This window comes from Oryctolagus cuniculus, chromosome 5, assembly GCF_051225735.1.
Source record: "Oryctolagus cuniculus isolate XC-2025 breed Fujian yellow rabbit chromosome 5, ASM5122573v1, whole genome shotgun sequence".
Lineage (NCBI taxonomy): Eukaryota > Metazoa > Chordata > Mammalia > Lagomorpha > Leporidae > Oryctolagus > Oryctolagus cuniculus.
In genome coordinates, this window is record NC_142871.1 from 35,318,744 (window position 1) to 35,343,760 (window position 25,017).

At 36.5% G+C, this 25,017-nt stretch overlaps 1 protein-coding gene across 31 annotated transcripts in view; it reads right to left on the reverse strand.

Moving 5' to 3' along the window:
- EYA4 (EYA transcriptional coactivator and phosphatase 4) overlaps window positions 1–25,017 on the reverse strand; it is a 341,780-nt gene that overhangs the window by 33,889 nt on the left and 282,874 nt on the right. For 28 of the 31 annotated variants that reach the window (XR_016233728.1, XR_016233726.1, XR_016233729.1 and 25 more), the window contains 8 exons: window positions 24,529–24,621; window positions 19,983–20,049; window positions 18,670–18,812; window positions 18,394–18,537; window positions 16,328–16,407; window positions 12,013–12,178; window positions 5,162–5,298; window positions 3,688–3,771 (listed from right to left, as the gene is read on the reverse strand). Coding sequence is in view for 24 of the 31 variants with exons in the window: in XM_070073546.2 (XP_069929647.1) it covers window positions 3,688–3,771; window positions 5,162–5,298; window positions 12,013–12,178; window positions 16,328–16,407; window positions 18,394–18,537; window positions 18,670–18,812; window positions 19,983–20,049; window positions 24,529–24,621 (914 nt within the window). In the remaining 7 variants the exon portion in view is untranslated. The remainder of the gene's footprint in view (window positions 1–3,687; window positions 3,772–5,161; window positions 5,299–12,012; window positions 12,179–16,327; window positions 16,408–18,393; window positions 18,538–18,669; window positions 18,813–19,982; window positions 20,050–24,528; window positions 24,622–25,017) is intronic. The other 3 variants (XM_070073549.2, XM_070073548.2, XM_051854321.3) reach the window with 1 other exon arrangement.

The window sequence follows — 25,017 nt, forward strand, 5'->3', positions numbered from 1 at the left end:
ACTGTGCTTTTGGAATTGTACGTAGAGTCCGTTTATGAGTCAACTGAGTAAAGCTGCTTTATCTCTCTGTGAAGTCTTTGACAAAAAAGAAATACGTTTATACGCGTTTTACCATGCTCCTATTCATTATCATGGGTCCAGATGACCTTATTATTTCTAAAGAACAAAATTACCACAAAAAGGCCGGCACCGCGGCTCACTAGGCTAATCCTCCGCCTTGCGGCACCGGCACACCGGGTTCTAGTCCCGGTTGGGGCGCCGGATTCTGTCCCGGTTGCCCCTCTTCCAGGCCAGCTCTCTGCTATGGCCAGGGAGTGCAGTGGAGGATGGCCCAGGTGCTTGGGCCCTGCACCCCATGGGAGACCAGGAAAAGCACCTGGCTCCTGCCATCTGATCAGCGCGGTGCGCCGGCCGCAGCGCGCCGGCCGCGGCGGCATTGGAGGGTGAACCAATGGCAAAGGAAGACCTTTCTCTCTGTCTCTCTCTCACTGTCCACTCTGCCTGTCAAAAAATTAAAAAAAAAAAATACCACAAAGGGATAAAAAGTTGAAGTCAGGAAACGCATTAAGAAATAACTCCGGTCAGCGCCGCAGCTCACTATGCTAATCCTCCGCCTTGCGGCGCCGGCACACAGGGTTCTAGTCCCGGTCGGGGTGCCGGATTCTGTCCCGGTTGCCCCTCTTCCAGGCCAGCTCTCTGCTGTGGCCAGGGAGTGCAGTGGAGGATGGCCCAAGTGCTTGGGCCCTGCACCCCATGGGAGACCAGGATAAGTACCTGGCTCCTGCCATCGGATCAGCGCGGTGCGCCGGCCGCAGTGGCCATTGGAGGGTGAACCAACGGCAAAGGAAGACCTTTCTCTCTGTCTCTCTCTCTCTCACTGTCCACTCTGCCTGTCAAAAAAAAGAAAAGAAAAGAAAAGAAAAGAAATAACTCCAAGGATGAGGCCCTACTGTGCATGCCCCCTCATTTGGATTCATGTGTTCAAGTTCATATGTTTTAAAACTTACATAAAACCTAGCTGCACAAAAACACTGCAATGAGTTCAATGGGATTTGATGTATACTCCTGTTAAGATAATACTATTCTGGAAGAAATCCTTTAGGTTACTATCTGGAAATTTTTCAGACAGAATTCACTATCAGTAATAGAATTTTGAGTGTGCGCCCAAATTTATGTATAGTGACTTACTGATAAATTTATATATTCTTTAATTATAATCATATGCATATATGATAAGACTACAAATTTACATCTACCAACAATTCAGATGTTAAAATCCCAACCCTAAATGTAATGGCATTAGGAGGTAGGATCTTTGAGAGGTAGCTTGTAAGTTGAAACCCTTATGAATGGACTGGTGTTCTTATTTATTTATATATTTATTTATTTTTTATTTTTGACAGGCAGAGTGGACAGTGAGAGAGAGAGACAGAGAGAAAGGTCTTCCTTTGCCGTTGGTTCGCCCTCCAATGGCCGCCGTGGCCAGCGTGCTGCCGCCAGCGCACCGCGCTGATCTGAAGGCAGGAGCCAGGTACTTATCCTGGTCTCCCATGGGGTGCAGGGCCCAAGCACATGGGCCATCCTCCACTGCACTCCCTGGCCACAGCAGAGAGCTGGCCTGGAAGAGGGGCAACCCGGACAGAATCTGGCGCCCCGACCGGGACTAGAACCCTGTGTGCCGGCGCCGCAAGGCAGAGGATTAGCCTAATGAGCCACGGCTCCAGCCAAGGACTGGTGTTCTTAAGACACACACACACACACACACACACTCACACACGGGCTTGCTTTTTTGATCTTTGCTTTCTACCACATGAGGACACAGCAAGAAGACAAGCCCAAGAAGCAGGCACTCATCAGAGCCTCCTGGATCATGCCTTCCCTGCTTCCAGAAGTCATCTAGTCTATGATAATTTGTTTTCAGAGCTACAGCTAAGACAATTTGTAAAGCATGTTTATATGAACCAGATAATATTAAATAATGAATGTGATAAACAAATATGTATGTGTATTCCTTAAAATATTTTCATTCCTGATGCTAGTCTAGGACTTTGTGTGTCTGGTACATTTGTGCATATATTCTACTTTAGAAATAAATGTCTTGGATGATGGTTTTGAGAAAGAGACCAAGATTCTTTCTTATAAATGGTTGTTTAAAAAATATTGCTACGCAGGTACTTCAAAAGTGCCTTAGAAAAAGCTTATGGAAGATGGAATGCAGAGTTGTTTATTTTGCTGCTAAAGCATTTTAAAAATTATTTATTCATTTGTTCATTCATTCATTTATTTGAAAGGCAGAATGATAGGAGGAGCATTGAGTGGGGAGAGACAGACAGAAAGATAAATTCTGCATGCTTGTTCATTCCCCAAATGTCTGCAATGACTGGTCCAGGCTGAATCCACTTTGGTCTTCATATGGGTAGCAAGAGCCCAACTACTGCCATATTCTGCTGCTTTCCCAGGAATATTAACAAGCAGCTGGCTCAGAAGCAAAACAGCTGGAACTCAAAACAGCACTCTGATATGGACATGTGATGCTGGAGTAGTAAGCAGCAGCTTAACTCATTGTGCCACACCAACCCCATGTTTTTTTTTTTTTAATCTATGCACACTAGAGGTGTTTATAAAGTTTATGAAAACTAGACTTTGAAAAAACTATTAATGGATTTCAAAAATTTGGCACCATAATATATTTTCTTTTCATTCCATTTCCTATGAATTGTTTGAAGTCAAGTCTGTTCAACATCCATCACCTAGACCAAAAATCAAATGACAATGCAGATTCATGCAAAGTACATGAATACATGTGACATACGTGAATGCAATTTGCCATTATTTGTCTAGAAGACAAAGCTTAATACAGCTCCCAAAAACTGCATGCTGAACTGCCAAAAGACTACCAAATAAGGTGATACTATAAAGACAAAGTAAGGTTCTTCTGTGAGTGTGATACATACAGCAACCCAAATTAGGTACAACTTTGAATACAGTAATCAAAAGCAGGCCAGTATAGTATGAACTGACCACTACAAAATAATAAATCCTCAAAGACATAAACAGTAATGGCCTAAACAACTGTGCTTCAGGTGGAAAACCTGTTGCAGCTGCATCAGTCTTTGGAGAAGCGCTCACACAATTGAGTGACAAACTGTTATGAGAAGTTAAGAAGTTAAGAAAACAATAGCAAGAGAGCAAGGAAGGGAGGTAACAAGAACACCTGCCATTGAGTGTGTGTATGTGAAGGGCTGCTATCCCCTCTCACTGATCATTTATTTACTCCAGTTATAGAAAAAACACCTACATTCATAATTCCAAAGGATGAGTCAGCCAAAAGAGTACTTACTTATTTCACTTGGCATGATATAGCAATATTGGGTACAACAAATTAGCTCAGTTTCTGAAATGTTCCCTTGTTAAGAGAAAATATATGATTCTATAACGTTCTAAAGGCTGCTTCAATTTACTAATATTTTTCAAAAGCAGTTATTTGAGAATAAGTAATTTTTATCTTGGTGTAGAAATCTCATTGTCATTCTGAAGAAAGTAACTCAATTTCTAATTAGCTAAAGAACAACAAGCCACTGGAATATATAACAGATTGCAATAAAACATTTAAAAGTATTTTAAATGGCCCTTGATTTTTGAACAAAATAAATTTGAACAAGATTTCCTGGAGTCTTGCTTCTTTACCTTGCCATACTTCTGTGCATAAGACCCTGTGAGCAGTGAGTGAAAGACAATGATGGTTTCATCCAAGTCCCAGACAAAAACACGCTGAAAGTAACAATAACAACAAAAAATCAGGATCAGAAGTTAGGAAGTTTAAGGAACATAAACTTTTTTATAAGGTAAAAATCACCTTTCTTCTTTATTAGATAAAATCCCAATACTATTTCCTAGAACATTATTGTACTCTGTTAATTTTTTTAATTTGACAAATCTCACTCCTGTAAAATCCAAGGAATGAAAACAATATTAATAATAAGAATAGAAGTCAGATGTTCTAATTTGAGTGAATTAATCCAAATGTTTACTTGTAGTTAACTGAAAAAAGGATACATTCAGAGATTATAATAGACATATGCTTGAAATTGTGCATTCTAAAGTTGTGTATCTCATGGATTCATGGAATTTTGCACTTTACGCAAAGAAATAAGTTTTTTAAATATTTAAGAGAATCAATGATTAACCCCTACATGGAAATCTCAAACTGTGGAGCCTTGGTCAGATTAGGATATATGATTTGTTATTGGGCCTAAATGGAGTTTTGAAAGATTTTAAAGTTTATTGATCAATACTCCAAAATTAGAAGATGTCATACAAGGTTCAGGGGTCTGACTGGAGCACAGAACCTGATGCAGTGGCCATGCTGACGGACATCTCCTGCAGTAGTGGTGGGTGGGTCCCTCCAAGGGAGTGAGTGCTCCCTACTCCCAACAGTATGCTGGCTCCCTAGACAGGTCATTCATTTATAACACCTTCTAGGCTCTAGGAAACATTTAGATTTGCTACTCTTCAGATAAAGAACATTATTTCTTACGAAGAAGTACAATGTTTATTAGTTGATTTTATTAAATCTGTAAATTTAACTTTTTTAATTGAAGAATAGAGTTGTATAAAAATAATATTTTGGTTAAAAATAGCTTCTCCTGATATTGTGTAATAAAAATCAACCTGTTTATTATGGCTACATCTCAAAAAGGTTTTGAATGAGAAAAAAGGACATATACCGGAATTTTCAAAGATACAAATATTCAAAGATACAAATATGGATCAAATGACCGAAATCCTTCCTATTTTCATATGACATTTCCTTTCATATAGAATGACTTTACCTTTTACATGACCCAAATACATGACATGCCTTACTTTAATACTACCAAATACAATGTTTCTCAGAACACTATTCCACCAACAATGCCTGTATTTTTCAAATGTGTTTGTTCCAATTTGGATCAAATGCTGCAATTATATCAGGCCTAGAATTTGTGAAGCATTGCCATTTTTTAGCTACTTTTCAAAATTTTGCCATTATAGTAGATATTTGGTCCACTCAATTCATGCATGGTGCATCTTTTTTTTTTTTTTAAGTTTGGAACTTATGGAAACGGTAAGGTACAGAATATATCATCATGTTACATTCTTTAAGAATAAGCAGGCATACCTCCAGGTCACTATCCGGAGGTGGGGAAGGATTATTTTTCCGGCCTCTTCCTCGGGACTTTGACCCAGAACTCCTACATGTTCTCTCATCCAGATCTTTGATAGGTGTGGAAGGGCTCTGCACGGCTTCAAACTCTCCTATAAATGACAAAACTTGTGTCAAGACCAGTACTTCATTTTTAGGTCAGGTATGAATCTTCATTGTTGATTATCTTCACAAATTCCTGTGTAGCAGAAACTGCCTTATGGCAAAATAGTTTTGTGACCCCAAGCACACAAAATTCTGATTCAAAAAGTTTGTAGGTCAAATAAATAGAACCCCTAGTAATAAACTCTATGTTCTATTAAACCTGAGTGTTTTTATATTATACATATCTTTAATGTCCTATCTGTGCTCCCATCTATATATTTATGTACATTCAGATCTATCCTCAATCTCTATTTAAAGAGTTTCTTATACTGATTAAACATGACCCTATTTCCTAGTTCACTCCTCAAACATCTGTAAAGGCTATGTTTGGGCTGAGGCCACTATCAGAAGCTGGGAACACAATCCAGAACTCTTCCTGGTGGCAGGAACCCAATCAACCCAATCATCTGAGCATCAACACTGCCTCCCAGGTTGACATTAGCAGGAAGGTAGAGTGAGGAGCTGCAGTCAGGTATCCAACCAAGGAACACTGATGTGGGAACGAATGTAGGTATTTTAACCCCTAGGCTAAATGCCTCCCTTCCTCACAACATTTTTGTCACAGTTCAGAAAATGAAATGTCTTCTTCTGGATCAACCCCATCCCTCCACCTGAAAACTTGATTCCAAACCCTACCTCTTAGAAAATCATGCCTCATTAGTGAAACTCCCTGTAATACTCACTTCAACTTCTTCCCTCTCTAGGGGCTGCCAAAAGTTTAAAATCGTTCCTTCAAAATCACACATGCAATCACAGTTGTGGCTCTTATTATACATCTATGGGAACAAGACTGGTAGACACTATTCAATTAAGGAGTTTCTTTTAGAAGATAGCCAAAGTAGATGAAATGCTTGGTCCAAAGAAGGACTGTATACAGTGCCGGACAGAATATTTGTCTCCCCTTCTTGATATCTGATTTGCCAAAATCTAGCTTCAGTTCACCAAGCCCTAAAAAAAGTAGCAGGGATAATTCTTCTATTCAAATGCACTGGGATTCAGCAGCTGTGAAGTAAGGAGGCAGAAAGAGCTTAAGAGCAAAGTGAAAATATCTGGCTATGGAGTGTCTGGAGTGTCTGAGCTTTCACAGACAAGATTTCATTCACAGAGGGGCTGGCCCTGTGGCGTAGTGGGCTAAGCCTCTGTGTGTGGTGCTGGCATCCTGTGTGGGCGCCGGTTCATGTCCTGGCTGTTTCTCTTCTGATCCAGCTCTGTGCTATGGCCTGGGAAAGCAGTGGTCTCCCTGCACCAGCATGGGAGATTGTGAAGAAGCTCCTGGCTCCTGGCGTAGGATTGGCCCAGCTCCAGCCATTGTGGCCATTGCAGCCATTTGGAGATGGAAGACCTTCCTCTCTGTCTATCCCTCTTTCTGTCTGTAACTCTACCACTCCAATAAATAAATAAAATCTTTAAAAAAGAAAGAAAGAAAGAAAAGTGCCTTGAAGGATAACTCTGTTGTTAAAAAACAGCTCAGAACAATTGTCTGATCTTTCCTTCATGGGCTTACAATTTCACCATGTACGCATATTGTGCTTTTTGCATTCTGTTGATAGACTTTTAGACTACTATGAATAAAGCTGCTATATACATTCTTCTACCTGTTTGTGGACAGAAGACTCATCCCTTTAGGTGTAGACCTAGAAGTGGCACTGCCAAGTAGAGAGAAAGCATATGGCAATTTTCAGTACAGATGGACTTTTCCCAAAGTGTGTGTATTAATTTAATTTCCACCATTGATAAGAGATACAGTGGATTCATGTCTTTGTCAATATTTGTTATTGTTAGTCTTTTTTATTTTAACCACTATAGATTCATGTTTGTATCTCATGGTTTTAGTTAGCATTTACTTGATGAATAGAAATGGAAGAAAGTTTTTCATCTGTTTCTGACTCATTTGATGTCTTCTTTTGAAATCTTTTGCCCTTTTAACAAACTGGATTGTCTTTTTATTATTGATTTACTAGAACTCTTTATTTGGAAATATTATATGTGTGTGTGTTTGTGTGTGTGTGTATGCCTCTCTGTAACTCTGCCTTTCAAATAAAGAAAGTAAATCTTAAAAAAAGAAGAGATGCATGTGTTCCCATGTCCACTGAAGCATTTTTTTACAGTAGCAAGATGAGAAATCAATATAGGTGTCCATCAATGGATAAATGGATCAGTGGATAAAGAATATGCAAACACTAACACACATAGAGAGGAATACAATTTAGCATTTAAAAAGGAAATACTTTCATTTGGGACAAATATGGATGAAGCTGGACACTGAAGTGTAGTAAGTCAGGCATGGAAAAACAAATACTGTATGATCTTACTATAATATGGAGTGTGAAAAAGTAGAACTTATAGAAGTGGAGAGTGGAATGGGATTACCAGGGGCTGTGGCAGAGCGGAGGGTGATTGGGAGATGCTGGTCAAAGGATACAAAACTTCAGTTAGGTGACAGGAATAAGTTCTAGACAACTATTTTACAGCATGGTGACTATAGTTAATAGCAGTCTTTTGTATTCTTGAAAAAAACTCCTAATAGAAAATATTTTAAATGCTCTCATCATAAAATTAAGTAAGTGGGGTCATTTCTATGTCAGTTATATTGACTTACATATTTTATTTTTAAACATGTTTTATATTATAATATATTTTATTTCCTATTCATCAATTTAGAAAAATTAAGTAAAAAAGAATCATAGAGACTTTCTGTGCAATTTATGTAAGAGGGAGAGCTAAGGAATCAGTTGTCATAGAAATGAAAGGGCATTCATTGTCTTGTAGAAGGCATGGGAGGGAGCTGTTCTATAGTGATCAGTTTGGATGGTACTTTCATTTCTTAATACCAGGAACTTGAGCTCAGCTGGTCATTAAACATTTGTGTATGCTTTTTTTCTAAAAGGAGAAAGTTGCTAATTTCAGTGCCCTTGCCAAATTTCACTGAGGTAGTTGCAGGAGGGCAGAGTAATGCACAGGTAGATAAAAGGTGGTCCATCCTTCCCAACTCAAACATCCTGTTAGTTCCAGTGAGATGAGTTAGCACTTTGATTCCCTTTCTGTCTTTAAGTGAATTACCATGAGTCATGTGTTCTGCCTAAGAACCTGGCTTCTTTTCAGAGGGGGAAGTGATCTTACTGTATCCTTCACTTTTCTGGAGCCTTTGTTAAGTTTAATTAGCTAATGTATCATAATGCGTTTTAAAGTCTCAGGATAAAGGTTAATATTGTCACAAATTTCTAACTATAATTAATATTAGAGATGTTTAAAATATTTTAAAATGAGCTGTAAAAATATCCCTCATATTCTTGTGCTAATCAGTCCTCAAACTTTCTGAATGCAAATCAAAAATACAATTTACTTAACATAAACTTCATGTTAAAGGCAAAGAAAGAGCCTTATAAATATAATGAAATAAAATGTCTGTTCTTAATCAACACAGTAGTGTTTCTTTAACTCCACTGTCAAACTGACTAATAAGATAAAGTAAATAACTGAATGCTATTTGCAATTTCCAAATAACATCAGTCATTACCAACTGCCCTAGGCTTTTGTTGAGCCAACACTAGACAAAGATTGAGTAATTATCCTTTAATCAGAGCAGTAATGAATAACTGCCCCTTATAAGTTTTGGATATTCAGATTCAACTTTATTTCATTAGGCTTATCTCCAAATCAGAACAACCAGCTGTCTCTTATTGAACATAATGTATGTTTCTGTTTTTAAAATGGAACTCAATAGTGGATGTTCTATGAAAAACTGTGGAATGTTTCGTCTTTGCTTTAAGTCCAAAATACAGAAATCAGTCAATGGGAAATATTTTTCTGGCTTTTGGACTAAATCCATCAGATTTCATCAATAATAAAGAAAAATCCCATACTTATAAATTTGTTTGCATTTTGGACACAAGCCAGACCTGAAAAAGCAAACATCAATCTTAAAACTAAGATCTGGAGTCAAATAATTCCTTAAAACTTCAGATGTGTGTTTCTGTGATTCTGGTTAAGAGAATAATAATGTTCCAGTAGAAATAATTTATTTTTAAAACTTGACAGAAAGTCTGATAAAATCTGAAAATTGTGTCAAACCACATTTGTTGGGATTAGTAGTCAATGGAAGCCTGAGGAAAGGACACATTCTGATAGCGAATATGAGAAGGTGATATGTGAACGTGTCTCATTCAAAGTTAGCCACTCAGAATATCCACCTGCCTGCAGTTAGTATTTTTAATATGAATAAAATAACTATGCTGAATATTGGTTATTCTTTAGCTAATGGAAAGTAACTATGTGCATCTTTTCTGGAGAGAAATGAAAGCAAAAGCAACCTTTTATTCAAAGTTCTGCCCAGCATCTAATATATTTAAATATTCATGGTGGTTGTAGTCTAGTAAATTCTAGAACATCTTAATCTTACTTGTCTTTCAATCTTTGATACCTTGATGATCAAACACATCTTTTTTTTTTTAACATAGTCACCCTATCTTGTTTCCCTATTCACTGACCATTGAGAAAAATTTCCCATAATGTGATAAGAGTTATGTCAAATATCTTCTTACCTAAAGTGTCTCTACTACTTGTAAAGAAATGTTTCTAAAGTCACTCATTCATTAAATTAAAGTGAGGTCCTTGATGAGAAGTAAGTATTGACTCACAGGATCATGGCAGACTTGCAATGTGTGATTTTAGCTGGACAAGGTTAAGGTGAATGAGGGGACAATGTTTAAAGCCTGAGAATGAGTGCCTCCTTAAATTTTGTGCCCTAGGTGCTTCATCCCCCTTTCCTTGCCCAACAGATGGTACTGGATGGAACAATTAAACAAGAGGCAGGAGGCCTTAAAGGGGCAAGGACAAGCAATTCAAAGGAGCTGTGTGCCCACCAGAGGAAGTAGCTAAAAGGATAATAAATGAAACAGATTGTTGAGAGATGAAGGACAAACTATGCCTACTACACAAATGTCCTTAGGTCCGTGCTAGATTACAGATGGTATTCTCACAAGAGAATGCTACCATTGTCATTAATTCATGATACAAGCTGTTGCAAAAGTATCATCCTAAGTGCCACTTCTTTATGTCCAAATAGGTTTACTTATTAATGTCTTCTGTATTATTTAGTATTTTCCAATTGCTATCATAATTGCTTGATTTTTAATCTTTCTTGTTAAATGGAAATAAATGTAAGCAGAAAGCTCATTCACCACTGAAATAACAGTTTCTAGTACAAGGCTAGGCCTAATGGGCACTCAATACGTACTTGTTCAATGACATTGAATCAGCTTGCTGCTTCTGGGCAATGAGAAAGAATTTATAGTGTATGATCATCTTTCCCTATTTCCTCGCCTTTCCAAAACTGGATTAAACGGGCAGAGATAAATTTAGATCTTGCAAATAACTGAAGACAGAAAAATACACACAAACACATTAACAATATTTCTGAAAATTCTTAATAATGTTCTTATATTTTGAGAGTCGTTTCATATTCTGGATTCAAGTCCTTTATCAGGTACATGTTTTGCAAATATTTTCTCCCATTTGTGACTTGTTTTTTTTAATTCCTGCAACAGTGTTTTTCAAAGGGCAGAAATCCTTGATTTTATAAAATCTGATTTATCCTTGATGGATTATATTTCTAGTGTATCTATAAAATCTTTACATATCCCAAGTCAAAAAGATCCCCTCCTTGATTTCTTCTAGATGTTTACAGAATTAGCTTTACAAATAGTTTTATGATCCATTTTGAATTGTTCTTTATACAGGAGTTAAAAGTTGAGATTTCTTTTTCTTTTATATATAGTTGCCCAGCTTCTTCCAGCACCATTTGTTGAAAAGACTACTCATTCCCTATTCACTTGTCTTTGCATTTTTGTCACAAATCAATTTTACAGTATATGTGTGAGCCTATTTCTTGAGTCTTTATTCTGTTCCATTGCTCTATCCTTTCATCAACACTATACTTTGTTGATTAGTATACTTATATCTTGAAATCAAGCAATGTGAATCTTCTGAATTTGTTCTCATTTTTCAAACATTTTTCGACTATTCTAATTCCTTTGTCTTTCCTTGTAATTTTAGAACCATCTTGGTAATTTCTCCAAATGTCCTTGAATTTTAGTTGGGATTGCTGCATCTCTATTAAATTTCCTTTTAACTTGAGCTGTGTCAAATACAATTCCAGTAGGAAGAAAACAAGCTTCAGGTAATAAAAAATAAAACAGATTTTAAACATGTATGAATAACACAAAGATGTTAAACTAGCTGCCACTGATTCATCAAACCCTAGTATTGTAGGAAATGGTCCCTGACTCACAGAGGTAAAGGAGCTATGCAGTTTGTCTGGCATAAAGGAGACAAGTAATACCCCAAGGATTAAATATTACAACCCTTCTTTGTTGTCAAGTTTGTAAAAAATTAAGAGAGTCTTGCAGAAGGTCCATTCACCTTTTTATAGCCAAATTCATAGAGACTCACTCAATCTGAGATGGAAATCTCCTACCTCCCCATAGGAAGGGTTTTCTGGAATGGCAGAAGAGTTTCATGTTATACAGGGTGCTGTATAACAGAGATTAAACACCAGCACAATTATCTGGGAGCTTTCCTTTTTCTTTTTTAATGTTTGCTTTGTCCATAGTACAACATTTCAAAAACATACAAAAGTCTTTCACCTGGGTGAAGATGTATACCTGGTTGGCTGGTCAGTCCTGGGAGAGATTCCTGCAACTGATAGGTTGAGGTTGATGATGATGTCCCATCGGCTGTGTTATTTGATGCCATATACGCTCCATATGTGGATGCTGAGTAATACTGTGCATACTGGTTTTGGCCAAAGGCTGTGTAGGATGGATAATCCTGAAACAGTAATTGAAATGGGTACGTTTGAAAGAGAAATTACTCTCCAGAATCCATTAAAGAAAACCAATCACTTTGGTCTATCACTGAAAGATTAGCATTTGGCTACACAGCATTGAGTCCACAGCTTTGAGCTGATCCTAAGGACAGATACTATTTTGTGTGTATATTTGTTTACAATTTTTGTTTATTCAAGAAGCAGACAGAAACACACATATATAGGAGGAAACAAGGAGGTAAGCAAAGAGAGAGAGCCCCTATCTAGCTGGTGGTCTACTCCCCAGATGCCGCAGTGGCTTGTGGGCATTGTGAGACAGCAGACAAATCTGGGTGCCAGGAACTCAATCTAGGTCTCTCACATGAGTCCCAGGGACCCAACTGTTTGAGCCATCACTACTGTAACACAGAGTATGTACTTTCAGGAAACGAATCTAGAACCACTACTGGGTATTGAACCCAGGTACTGTGATACGGACACAGGTGGAATCTTACAAGCTAGATCATTTGCCTACCCCGTGGGTATCTTTTATATATGCGTAGTAATGAACTACTCTTATGATTTTTTGGAAACCAGGTCCAGCACGGAAATTTAAATCCATATAAAGTCTGCATACTCTTTTTTTGAAATAAAAGATGCGTTTATTTATTTGAAAGTCAGAGTTACAGAGACGAGAGGGAAAGAGATCTTCCATCCACTGATTACACCCCAGATTGGTGCAACAGCCCTGGCTGGGCCAGGCCAAAGCCAGAAGCTGGGAGCTTCATCTGGGTATCCTACATGGGTGGCAGGGGCCGAAACACTTGTGTCATCTTCCACCACTTTTTTTTCCAGGCCATTCGTAGGGAGCTGGATGAGAAGTAGAGCAGCCAGGACACAAATTGGAGCCCATATTTGATGCCAGCAATGCAGCCTCCAGCTCTACCCATTATGCTGCAACACTGGCCCCAAGCATTGCATACTCTTCATTTTGCTTTCCATAGTTACTTATCCAAGGATTTACATCTTCACAACCTATACACTTGAAGTGCAACAGAGATGGAATCAGTTCTAATACATCTCCCAGCACTGCCACTGAGGGACAGCTGTTGCTGCCCCTCCCAGGTCACATGCAGACATCAATCTGCATTTTTGTAATTTTTGTCCCCCTTCTAGATTACCCTTGAAGATTCTGTCTTCTTGGCAGGAAATAACAAATAAAATACAATGACTAAGAGATGTTCTTAGCTAGCCTGTCACAAACATGTGCCACCCAAGGCCTTGACTTGAAGTCCTTAGTGAAGTGTTCAAATATTTGGTTTCCCCACTTTGTTACAGAAGAAAATGAAAGCTTTGGACCAATTCCCTGGAACTTTTTTTTTATTTAAAAATTTTTAGAACTGGAGAACAATAAGAATGATTCTTCCAAACCCTTTTACATATGAAGATGATGACTCAGGTTCTGTTGTGATAATCAGTATTTAATATCGAGCATGTTTTAACCCAAGTATCTGTAATGACAAATCCTTTGTCAGGATTAAGATCCCTTGATGTGACATGTTCTGAATGGAACAAATATCCATGTTTGATGTGGTTTCAAAAAAGGAAATTTTTCACATAAGTCATTGTGTGTATTATCAGAAAGGATCAACTTCTCCAGTATCAATTATGAGCCAAGAAAAATATCTCTTATCAAAATCTGAATGAAGCTCCTACTAGCACATCTTTTTGAATAAAACAGTGAGACAAAGTACACAGTGCTTACTTTGTGTCAAGGCACTGTTTTAAGGGCTTATGCAGATTTGCTCACCTAATCCAGACAACCTTCCATGTGGTATAATTATCTGTGCTTTACATGGAAGGAGACTGGAGCACCAAGGGGTTAAGTGCTTTGCACAAGGTCACACAGCTAAGTTTCAGAACAGAATTAGAACCCAGAGTTTCCCTCTCACATCTGTGTGCTGAACCTGTTAACCTGCTAATGTCCTCAGAGGACAAAGAAAGTCCGGATGATTAGCCTCAGAAAACGGTTTTGTGGATGCAAACATATAAAGAAGGTCTCCCCTTCCATTCATTTCCACTATCGTCACCTAAACTACTTTTATGTCCTATTGCAACCAACATGCTCATTTTCTAATTTTATCTCTTTATTTCCATCTTTGACTTTCTCCAAAGACCCTGAAGCCAGAGTAATATTTTCTGAACATAATTTATATGATGGTATTCTCCTGCTCAAATCCTTTAATAACTTCTCATTTGGCTTGGAAAACAATCCAAATTCCTTCCTGTAAACCATAGGGCCCAATGAGAGCTGCCTTATCTCTGTGAATGTGGTTCCCCACTCTCCCATGCACTAATTAAATGCCAGCCTTCTGTAAGCTCAATGACACATGCAGTGTCCCCTCCTTCACGGTTTCTTTGCTTGAAAACGCCTTGCCTTCTTTCTTCACCTAACTCTTAGAAGAGCACAGTTCTGCCCTAAATGTGGTTCCCAGCATATAAATCTTCCACAAAACCTCTCATTTTCAAAATTTGATTTCTATTAATATTTCAATAGAGTACTGTTTTCTCCTTTCATACTTTCTAATTGTTTCTTTATTTGTGTGTTTTTTAGATTGCTGTCTGTTTCTCTCAGTAGGTTGCAAGTTCCATGACACAGGACTCAGAACTGACCCACTTCTGCCATCACCTTTGTATCCTCCAATATTCAGAATAAGTACTTGATAAAAGAATACATTTGTACACAGACCATAGTCCAAAATAACAATTGTGTTACGCTGATCTCAATGTACTTAGATAGAATTGGTTCTGTTTTCTGATTAAATATTTATAAATAAGTGTTCTTCTCTTTTATTAATCTTTTTGAAATTTTCCCAAGTAGAGTAAAGCTGATTCCTGTATCACTCTGCCTAGTATATATTTCCATGATTATACTCATTAGATCTTTGTGTCCAAATTCTGTATCTTTAGGAAGACTGTGCTCTTCTAGAAACAGGGAACAATTAATTACTAATTTCAATCTTTCAGGTCTAGTAAAAACCCTAACATATAACAGGTGCAAAATAAATCCCTGCTGTATCAATACATAAGTGAATATAATTAAGTAATCAAAAATTCTCAGTTTTTTATATCAAATATGTATGTTGACTCACGTTACATGTATGATTTGTTAAAGGATATCATTTTTTCCAATTCATTCCAAATTATACAGTTTAATGCCATCATAATATTATTCCATACTATTTTAATAATCAATATTTCCTTTTTATTTTCTGTCATGTTAACAGAACCAAATTAGGCGAATGGACAGAATTCCTTCAATAAATCCAAAGAAAAAACACTTGTGCAATAACTTACATTTTAGAATATGGAAAAGTCTAGTAATCATCTTAAACTAAAATAGTGCACTGGCTGCCCAGAAATCAGCTACTCTTCAATCTCAATTGCTCTGAACATGGTTAAGTACCAGGAAATAAGAACACATTAATCTGAAGTATCAACATACTTCAGATGACTCACTCACTCATGGACACTCAGTCTTGTTCCACACAGTATTTTAACAAACTGGCTTTTAAAATTTACAAGGAAACATAATTAAAAGGAGGAGTAATGTCTACTCAAAGCAGGCACAGTCACAAAGGCAAAAAACAACAGCCATCAGGAAAGCAGGAATCAAGAATTTATTAAAAGAAATTACTTAAATAAAATTTTTTTAAACTTAAAGAGCCGATAGTAGTTCTAGAGTCAATTTGCTTAATAACAAACAATATCTTCCAGGATTGAAAATGTAATGTGGTCTACAGTACTATCCTATGATTGACTACAGCTCAACCTGTTGATTTTCATAACTGTGTTTACCAAGAAAAAAATAAAATTGCATAGTATATTTTATGATAATAGGAAAATGTCTAATACATTTTTGTAACTCTATTTCAAGTAATTAAAATAACTATAGCTGAATGTTTAAAGAATAAACGTGCAGCAACCTAAAAGTCTAAAACAGCCAAATCAACATATATACCAACATTTCTGGATAGCAAACTTCTTACTATCCTGAAACACTATCTTAATTTTGAATAAAGAAACCTTTTCTAGAATAGTGCACATGTGTATGACAACCTGAAAGAATTCTTCATAAATCTGAAATGGATATAAAAATATAAACACCATACCTGTTGTGAACCACTGAAATTCGTTGAATTGGAAACTGAATTATTTGCATAAATAGTAGATGATGGTGCAAAACTAGAACCTAGAGGTAAAGAACAAATTGCACTTAAGAAATATTCCTTGTAAAGTGATGAAAATATTTCACTTTGAAGAATTCCACAATAGAAATATATTTGTATTTTGTTGCATAGTCAGTGAAATCTGAAGTTGGGAAAGTGTTTCGGAAAATATGCTTGTCATGATCCCTGCTGCAACAATTGGTAGAGTCTTTTCTATAGAAGTCTGTTGTTCTAAACAGGAACACATGGGAAAAGTCTCCGCCACGACTGAGGCTAACATTCAGGGGTTGAGTGTCTGCAAGTGCAGGGCTACTCAAAGGATAAAATACCATACATTCTGAGTTAGTCCCAGGAAGCCACTGGAAATTTCAAATCATCACATAAACTGCATTTGCATATAAAATCATTTAAGTTAAATATTTGGACCGGGTTAGGAGTGTAGGAAATAAACACACTGAGAATGATGTTTGGAGTTCCTTGCCATTTTACTCTTTCATGCCCTTTCTTAAAAAAAAAAAAAAAAAAAATTCAGATTAAGTTTTGAGAGCCTTCTAAAACTTTACTACAGATCTGAAATTCATGGATCTTTAAAGTTAGGACAAAACAAGTGAACTATCAATTATAGATTCTTCAGAAAAAATGTGTTCTTATAGAAAGTACTTGGCAAGGAGTAAAATCAGACTACTGAGGCAACTGAACATATCAACTTTTTTTTTTTTTTTGACAGGCAGAATTAGACAAAGAGAGAGAGAGAGACAGAGAGAAAGGTCTTCCTTTTTCGTTGGTTCACCCCCCCAAATGGCTGCTACGGCCGGCGCGCTGCGCCAATCCAAAGCCAGTAGCCAGGTGCTTCCTCCTGTCTCCCATTGGGGTACAGGTCCCAAGCACTTGGGCCATCCTCCACTGGCTTCCTGGGCCACAGCAGAGAGCTGGATTGGAAGAGGAGCAACTGGGACAGAACTGGCGCCCCAACCGGGACTAGAACCCAGGGTGCCAGCGTTGCAGGCAGAGGATTAGCCAAGTGAGCCGTGGCACCGACTATCAACATGTTTTGACTACTGATATATTAGGTAATCAATGCACTAGATCTAGCCTGAAAGAGCCAATACAAATGTATATGCAGAAAACAAAACAAAACAAAACAAAAACAAACAAACAAAAAAAACAAAGTGCTGTCAGCCTGCTCACTGAAGCTGTGTGGTTCACTGTGGCCATGACGTGTACCCAAATATGTTTCAACCTACTGTCTAGGTAAATGAGACTTGCTGTTTCATAAAATGTTGATATTGGTTGATTCAAATATATTAATATAGCCCCAAATTTATGACTAACAACACAGATAAAATGACAGGTAAGAACTTTCAATGCTTTTAGTGCTAAGAAACATTTTTGCTGCAACTATTACACAAAGATCAATATAATTTTTAATAGGAGTCAAAAACAATGTAAGATAAAAGATGACCCCTATTGAAGTCTGGAGGGGTGCAAATTATATAAGTATGTAGTTACTTCAAGAAATACAGCATCAGTAGGAGAGAGGTATTTCAGGAATGAAGAAAAAAATCTTCCATCACTCAGTGATAAGTAAAACTTAGAAAAGTGCTAATTCACTTTTAAATATAATCAAAACAGCATTACATACCTAAGGAATACAGAAAAGAAAATACTGGTTTGTGCAATGAATCTTTTAAATCGCTTAACTCGACACCAAACGTGTGACTAACCTGGTGGTTGGTTGGCTTTGAGCTTGCTTTGCTTGGCCTTGGTTTCCTGCTGATGTTATGCAGCTTAAACTTAAGTATTTACATTAGGTATGGGTCATGTTTCTTGATGTATATTCAACTGTTTTCAGCATATTTCTGCTCAGTTATTTGTCTTTCTTAAGAAACTGTGTGAGCAGTGGTAAAGTTTAAAACTGATTTCATGACCGGATATTCCTAGTCTGAAGCCAAGGCGTCTCACTCAAAGAATTAGTTCTCACCTAACGCTTTTCGTGTGTGGCTACTTACCTGGCATTTGGTAACTATATGGTGTCTGGCCTGGCTGTGGAGTAGAAAATCCTGGGCTGTAACTGAGGCAGCCACTCTGCAATGGAGCCTGAGTCTGGGAAAGTCCACTCTCTGTCTTGATGGCGGGCAACATCACACCCAAATCTGTTCAGGAAATGCATGAGCAAACCACTTGATTAGTCAGATGATATTCACATACAACAGAACACAAAACTATTAGTCAGCAGGATTACCTGCTTTTAACCAAAGAAGGAGAAGATAGAAGACGTGAAATACCATAAGTGGGCAGGCTGTAGGGCTGTCCTGTCTGTGAGTAGGCTGTGTAGACGGTTGTCTGCTGCATCCCCGAATACTGAGTCTGGCCTGCATAGGCAGACATTGTTTGAGCTGCTGGTGTAGAAAGAATGTGTGGATAGGGCCTAAATATCAGAAAAATAGCATTACTGTGGCAACAAAGACTGCATATTAATTCAGACAGCTTAGATTCAGTGAAGTCCTATACTATCCAGCAAGTAATCTTCCTCCATACCCATAATGTAGCTTTAACCACCTAGGAAAGACCAGGCTCTGCTGCAAACAAGTCTAGTGACCTTGAACAAATCATTTAAACTCCCTAAGTCTACACCTTAACTGTAAAATGAGGAATTTGGTTTCAGTCTTGTATCTGAAGTATCTTCTGAATCTAAAAATGTTTATTTACACCTGAAATAGTACTCAAATTAATATGTAAATGCAGAAAATGCAGCATTTATGGTTAATTTCTACCTTCCTGAGCACAATACCATGTGCAGACACTAGGAGTAATCTCCTGCTAAGCTGTGACTAAAGAAGTTTATTCAAAAGCCTTTCAATAGGAAATTTTAACAAAAACACAAGCAGAAACAAAAACCAGGGAGGAGGCTTCCTGAGAAATAATGTAATGTCATTCTCTACACAATGTTTCATTTTATGTAGCATTCTCCCTGGCTATCCAATCCTCAGCCTTTACTTCAGGACACTGCAGAAAATAACCTGTTATCTTTAAATGGGCATGTTTCAGGAGCAAGCATCTTGGCTCAACTGGCTGATTCCAAACAAATTCAGATACAAACTCAACCTAGTTAAATGTGAAATGTCTATTCCTGTCCTCAATGAAGTAGATTATACCTTAGGCAAAAAAACCACTAAAGCATATTCTCCAAAAATATGCTAATTAGAATTTGAAATCCAATGAAAATATTTCTAAGATGGCATGAATCATGAAGTGTAGATGTTTGTATAAAATGTAATCCCTTTAGATTCAAAGCAGCCAGTACTTTTAAATTGTCATTAAAAATAAAATATATTCAGGCTTGAGCTTGAAGTTTTCCTCAAGGTATAAATATCTAGAATGAAGGGAAGTATCCAGATAAAAGCTGGTATTTCTAATTTACACAGGATATTTATCTGTATTTATGACCAAGTAATATATATCAACCACATATCTCTGATACACTTATAGACATACATGTTTGCCAATTTAAAGTTGTTCTATTGTGTGAATACAAATTAGTAATTATAATTTGGGAAAATCATTCCAGCAAACCTGAAAGAATCTACTGAGTACTTACTTGGAAGGATACAGCTGTGGGGAATACTGATGCGCTGATCTGGGGCTGTAGCCGCTACTTGTTATTACTGCAAGACACAAACAAACCAGTGCACAAAATGCTGCTTCATAAATCCATTTCACTACAGTGTACATAACCAGTTTGAAGAAATGATCATTAAAATGTTAAACATATGTTTTGAAAATTAATTTATTTTCTTAAAAAACAGAGAAGTCATTTTCTAAAATGCATTTTCTAAAGTGGAATAGCTGCCTAAAAACTTTCTCTTAATTAAACCACTTCAAGGTTTGTTCTAAGAGCATGCAGTGAACACTCCTCTTCATATTCTCATACTGCTAGCATGCTCTCTAGTATTATGCTATGAATAAACATATTTTATTATAGGGTAATTGAGCTTTTATGATATGAAAAAATTTTAAATGTGTAACCTTTACATTTTAAATTCCAAATATTATGGCACTGTATATTGATCTTGTTCTGTATTTAATTCAAATACACTACAAATTAAGAAAAATCTCATGTTTCATCCTTCATTTTCTAATTGCAAATGCTGTTGTTTTCTATTTCCCTTCATTTTACCAATCAGATGAGTAGTTAAAAAGTGCAGAACCCAAAGTATTGAAGTAATAGAATATACCTAGAAAGTTAGGGGTGACAATAAAACACTTTTAGGAACATCATCAAGAAATGCAGTAGCAACATATTTACAAATATCTTTTGAACTACCAGAGATAAAACTTTTCTGAGAAGAACTTAAAAAAGAAAGTCAGATCCTATTTAAATTTCACCTAAACGTACAACTTCAAACTGGACTATATCCAAAAATTTGGAAGTTTCTCTTTCCTTTAACCATCTGCCTTGACTAAGACAGATGTATTGCAAATATATGGACTCTAAAGTGTTGAGCCAGTCCCTTCAGAGCTAATCCATACTGGGCAAGCACACAGAGTGTCTTTATTAGGCCATCTGCTGTTCATTCACTTTTCAGAAAGATTAAAGTAGTACACAATGCAGTGCTGGAATTAGTTTAGTCTAATCCATCATGGTTATACTTCAAAGTACGATGTCCTTTCTAAGTTGTTCAGAGTAATTCTGGAGCTAAACTTTGAGAATTGTAAAAGTGACAAATAGGTTTAGGTTGCTAACTATTTTATGAAACATGATATATTTCTGTACCAAAATGCTATGAAGTATCCTTGTGATCTATTGCTTCATAAACATGCAGAATTTAATGTGTTTAAAGTGCTATTTTGCCTATAAGCACTGAGTATGAAAAGTGTATTTTAGTTTTTACAACAATCATGCAGTAAACATATGTTCAGGAATATTATAAATATTATATATTATAAATATATTATGTATTATAAATTATAAATATTATAAATCAGTTTTGAAATAATCAGCTATGAGTACAGGTGTTATGTTCTAAGCATTTTCAACAATAAAAATTAAAATGAATTTTCTATATACATATAAGGTATTTCAAAAATTAAAAGATTCATTTATCCTGCCACAAAACAGTTTTGAAATTAATGCATAGTTTTTCTTATTATGTAATTTCCATAAAATTTTAAAGGCCCCTTGTATAGCTGAAAATAAACTGACCAGGAAACCATTCCTTTGCTACTTATTTCTTAAAAACTTAATGTCTGAAACTTTGAAATTAACTTAATGAGAGCAGACTATACTAAAACCATGGGGCTAAAGGTACATTGTATAGCAACAGTGTTATTCCATGAGAAATTCAGTCTCGTTATTACTCCCAATAGTGAATACTCTGTTTTGAGAAAATACAGTAAATGAGGCTTAATTCCAGGTTGTTCTGTCTTATGGAATTTCACCTTGGTACACTAAAGAGTTGAGTTACACATATTAATCAGTTATTCTCAAGATTATAAAATACAAGACTTCCTCAGAGATACATCAAACAATGAAAAGAAACATTAACTGCAAAGGCTTTTTATCAAATAAAACAAAGAGCAGAATTATATATTTCAGGAAAAAAACAAATATATAAACATAATTCTGAATATATAGGATGATTTCTACCTCTAAAAAGTGAACCTTCACATCATCCAAACAGTGGACTTCCACACTATCAAGGCTCAGTTAACCTTTAACATTTCATATTAATGTCTACATTTTAACTTTCTACATAGACTGTAAAACCTTTGTCCCAGAAAATAAATATGTTCACATAAGAAATATAAAACAGTTTATGCTTCTTTAATGAAATGGATACATTATTCTATCTCAAAATTTGTAGATAACTGATAACAACAAAATTGGATTAAAGTGAGTTGTGATATGCCAATCAAATAAAAACTCTTCCTACTAAGGGCAGTCTAATCTCTGGAAAAGCTTTACTTTACTTCCCCATTGTCAACTAATCAATCATAGTCAATTACCCAACATACTCCACCTATTGTGCCTCATTATTTCTGAACACAAAAGGAAGCAAGAACCGCTTATCTTCAAAATGTCCCTAAGAACAATTAAAATGAATTTTGTATACCTATCATGAACTTCTCTGAGGTTGGTGTCAAACTATTTAAGATTTTACTCTCATTTTCACACATTTTAGATCAGTGACTCTCACAAGAAATAAGACATCTAAATGTCTGGAGATACTTTTGGTTGTCATAACTGGGGGTACTACTGGCATTCTGGGGTAGATGCAAAGATTTTGATGGACATTTTGTAATACAGACAATAGCTCCCTAACAATAAAGAATTAGCAAAAATTTTAATAGTGTTATAGAGAATACCTACCCTAAGCCATTGCTGATGTACAGAACTTTCTAAAGTGTTGGAAAATGTTTAATATCTCAGTTGTCCAATATAGTATCTACTGAGCATAGTCAGCTATTAAACGCTTCAATTGTGGCTAATTTGACTAGAAACAAAATTATGGATTTTTACCAAATGTTCCTTTGAGTTTCAACAGCCATGTGTGGCTAGTGGCTACTTTATTGGGCAGTAGCGTCCTAGAGAGTTCTTAAAAGAACTGGTAAAATGTAAATAAAATGAGTGAATGAATTTCAAAAAGGATGACTGTTCACACCCACTTCTTTCTCATATTTATGTTTTCTGATGGAGTATTGTAGACTAAAATCCATGACTGGTGGCCAGCACCTAGCTCTGGATTCAGTGACCAGTTATGAGGCCTTGATGATGGGACTGCAACCACCTTGAACTTCTCTGTTTACCTTGGTCTTGCCCTTCAAATGATCAGAGAGCTCTGGAATTCCTTCTAAGGTGAACTTTTATGGTTTTGTCATTTAGTTTTCCATTAGCTTGGAGTGCACTACTGAAGTATGCCAGCAGTTAATTAATAATTAATTAATTAATTAATATTTTTTCCTTAAAATATTTTTCTTATACATTTACTTTGAGTCATGGTAAGTGAGAAATATAGAATAGTAATGGTGGGACCTATCTTTTGGGAGGCAGGTGAATTGCTAGAAAGGGTGTGGATTGGTACATAGAAGTCCCTATGCAAGGTTTATGTACTGCTATTTACTTCTGTTTGCAGTACTGATATTTATGTGAATACATGGCAACTGCTTCCAGTCAGTGTGAAGCAATAAAATTGAATCATATGTATATACAAAAATTAAATATATGCCATAATGACATCATATTTAAAGTCATACCTCAACTTGTTTCACGTAAAGCATACCTACATAAAACCCTTGCATGGGTGAGCATGGAGAAATGCAAAATACTCTTATATTAAAGTAAAATAACAGAAGCAAGATTTAATTGCCATAAATACTTCTCTAGGTTTAATTTTCATCCTTCTGATACACATTCCTCCTAGGTTTAAAAGAAAATCTTTTCACCAGATAATACGCCAAGGTAAATACTGTAATTAAAAAAATAAAAACACTTTAACTAAGTTAACTTAATTCATGCCCATGTGCCCAGCTGGGAGTTATCAGGTATTTATATTTAAAAAGGATTGATGTTTAAAGACACACCATTGTTCGCTTTGAAGCACAGGAGTGCTCTCCCAGGCTGGGTTCTAATGCGACCAGCATGTGCTCTCCCGCAGCCCATTAACCTTTAATACTTGTCACTCAGCTGCTTACACAGGAGGAGTTCTTTAAACCCAGGGAGGAAATAAGGTTATTTAGAAGGAACCAAATGGATAGTTTTACATCTAGAATGTTGGACCAAAGGCAGTTTTAATGTAATTGAAATGAGCAAGTGGAGGGAACAAAGTCGGCTACTACAACCTAATTATTAAATTAATTAAATACTGTATAAAATAATTGCAGAGGAAGCCAACTCTGCTTATCTCTAATAAGAAAGTCATGGGACTGTTTTGCTGTCAGCTGTAAAGCTGGCAAAATGATTCCAAACCTAATTTCCAAAAAGACACAGTTTTATGACAAGTAGTTCTCCAAAAAAGTGAATTTATTGCTACCTTTATAGAGCTCAGCGTTCTAACAGCTTTGATGTTTGTGCTGCTTATTCACAAGGAGGAGGATGTGCGCATACCCCGGTGTGAATGTAACGACACACGAGCTAAAGGCTTTACCTGACCCAGTAAAAGTGTCAAGCGCTCCATCTCCAGTCGTGGTCGTGGTTTCACTGCTGTTCAGGGGCTCTGTTTTGACTGCAAGAAGAGACACTACGTAGAAGAATAAGGACATGTGAGTTTCCTTCTAAATTTATATCAAAGACCCTGACTGTTCTACTAGTGATTTGTCTAGCTACCATGGGCATGCAAGAGAAAACTGGAGAAGTTGATGAGGACAGTTCTGTTAATTTAGCTTCTAAATGGGCATGCATTTACAGAGGATTTAATCTAAAATCCTCTGAACTAGTTCTCTCTGGCTGGCTTTGAAAGGCAGTCAGCCTTAAAGAGTGAAACAGCAATACACATATTTGCTGTTTTAACTCACCTAAGCACACTCTGGTATAGTCAACAGACAGAAAAAAGAGTCAGTCTTCAGCACATGTAATCCAACTCATAACAGAGAGATTGACTAGCTTATATTTTATTCTTCCCAGAAGATGTTTTTTA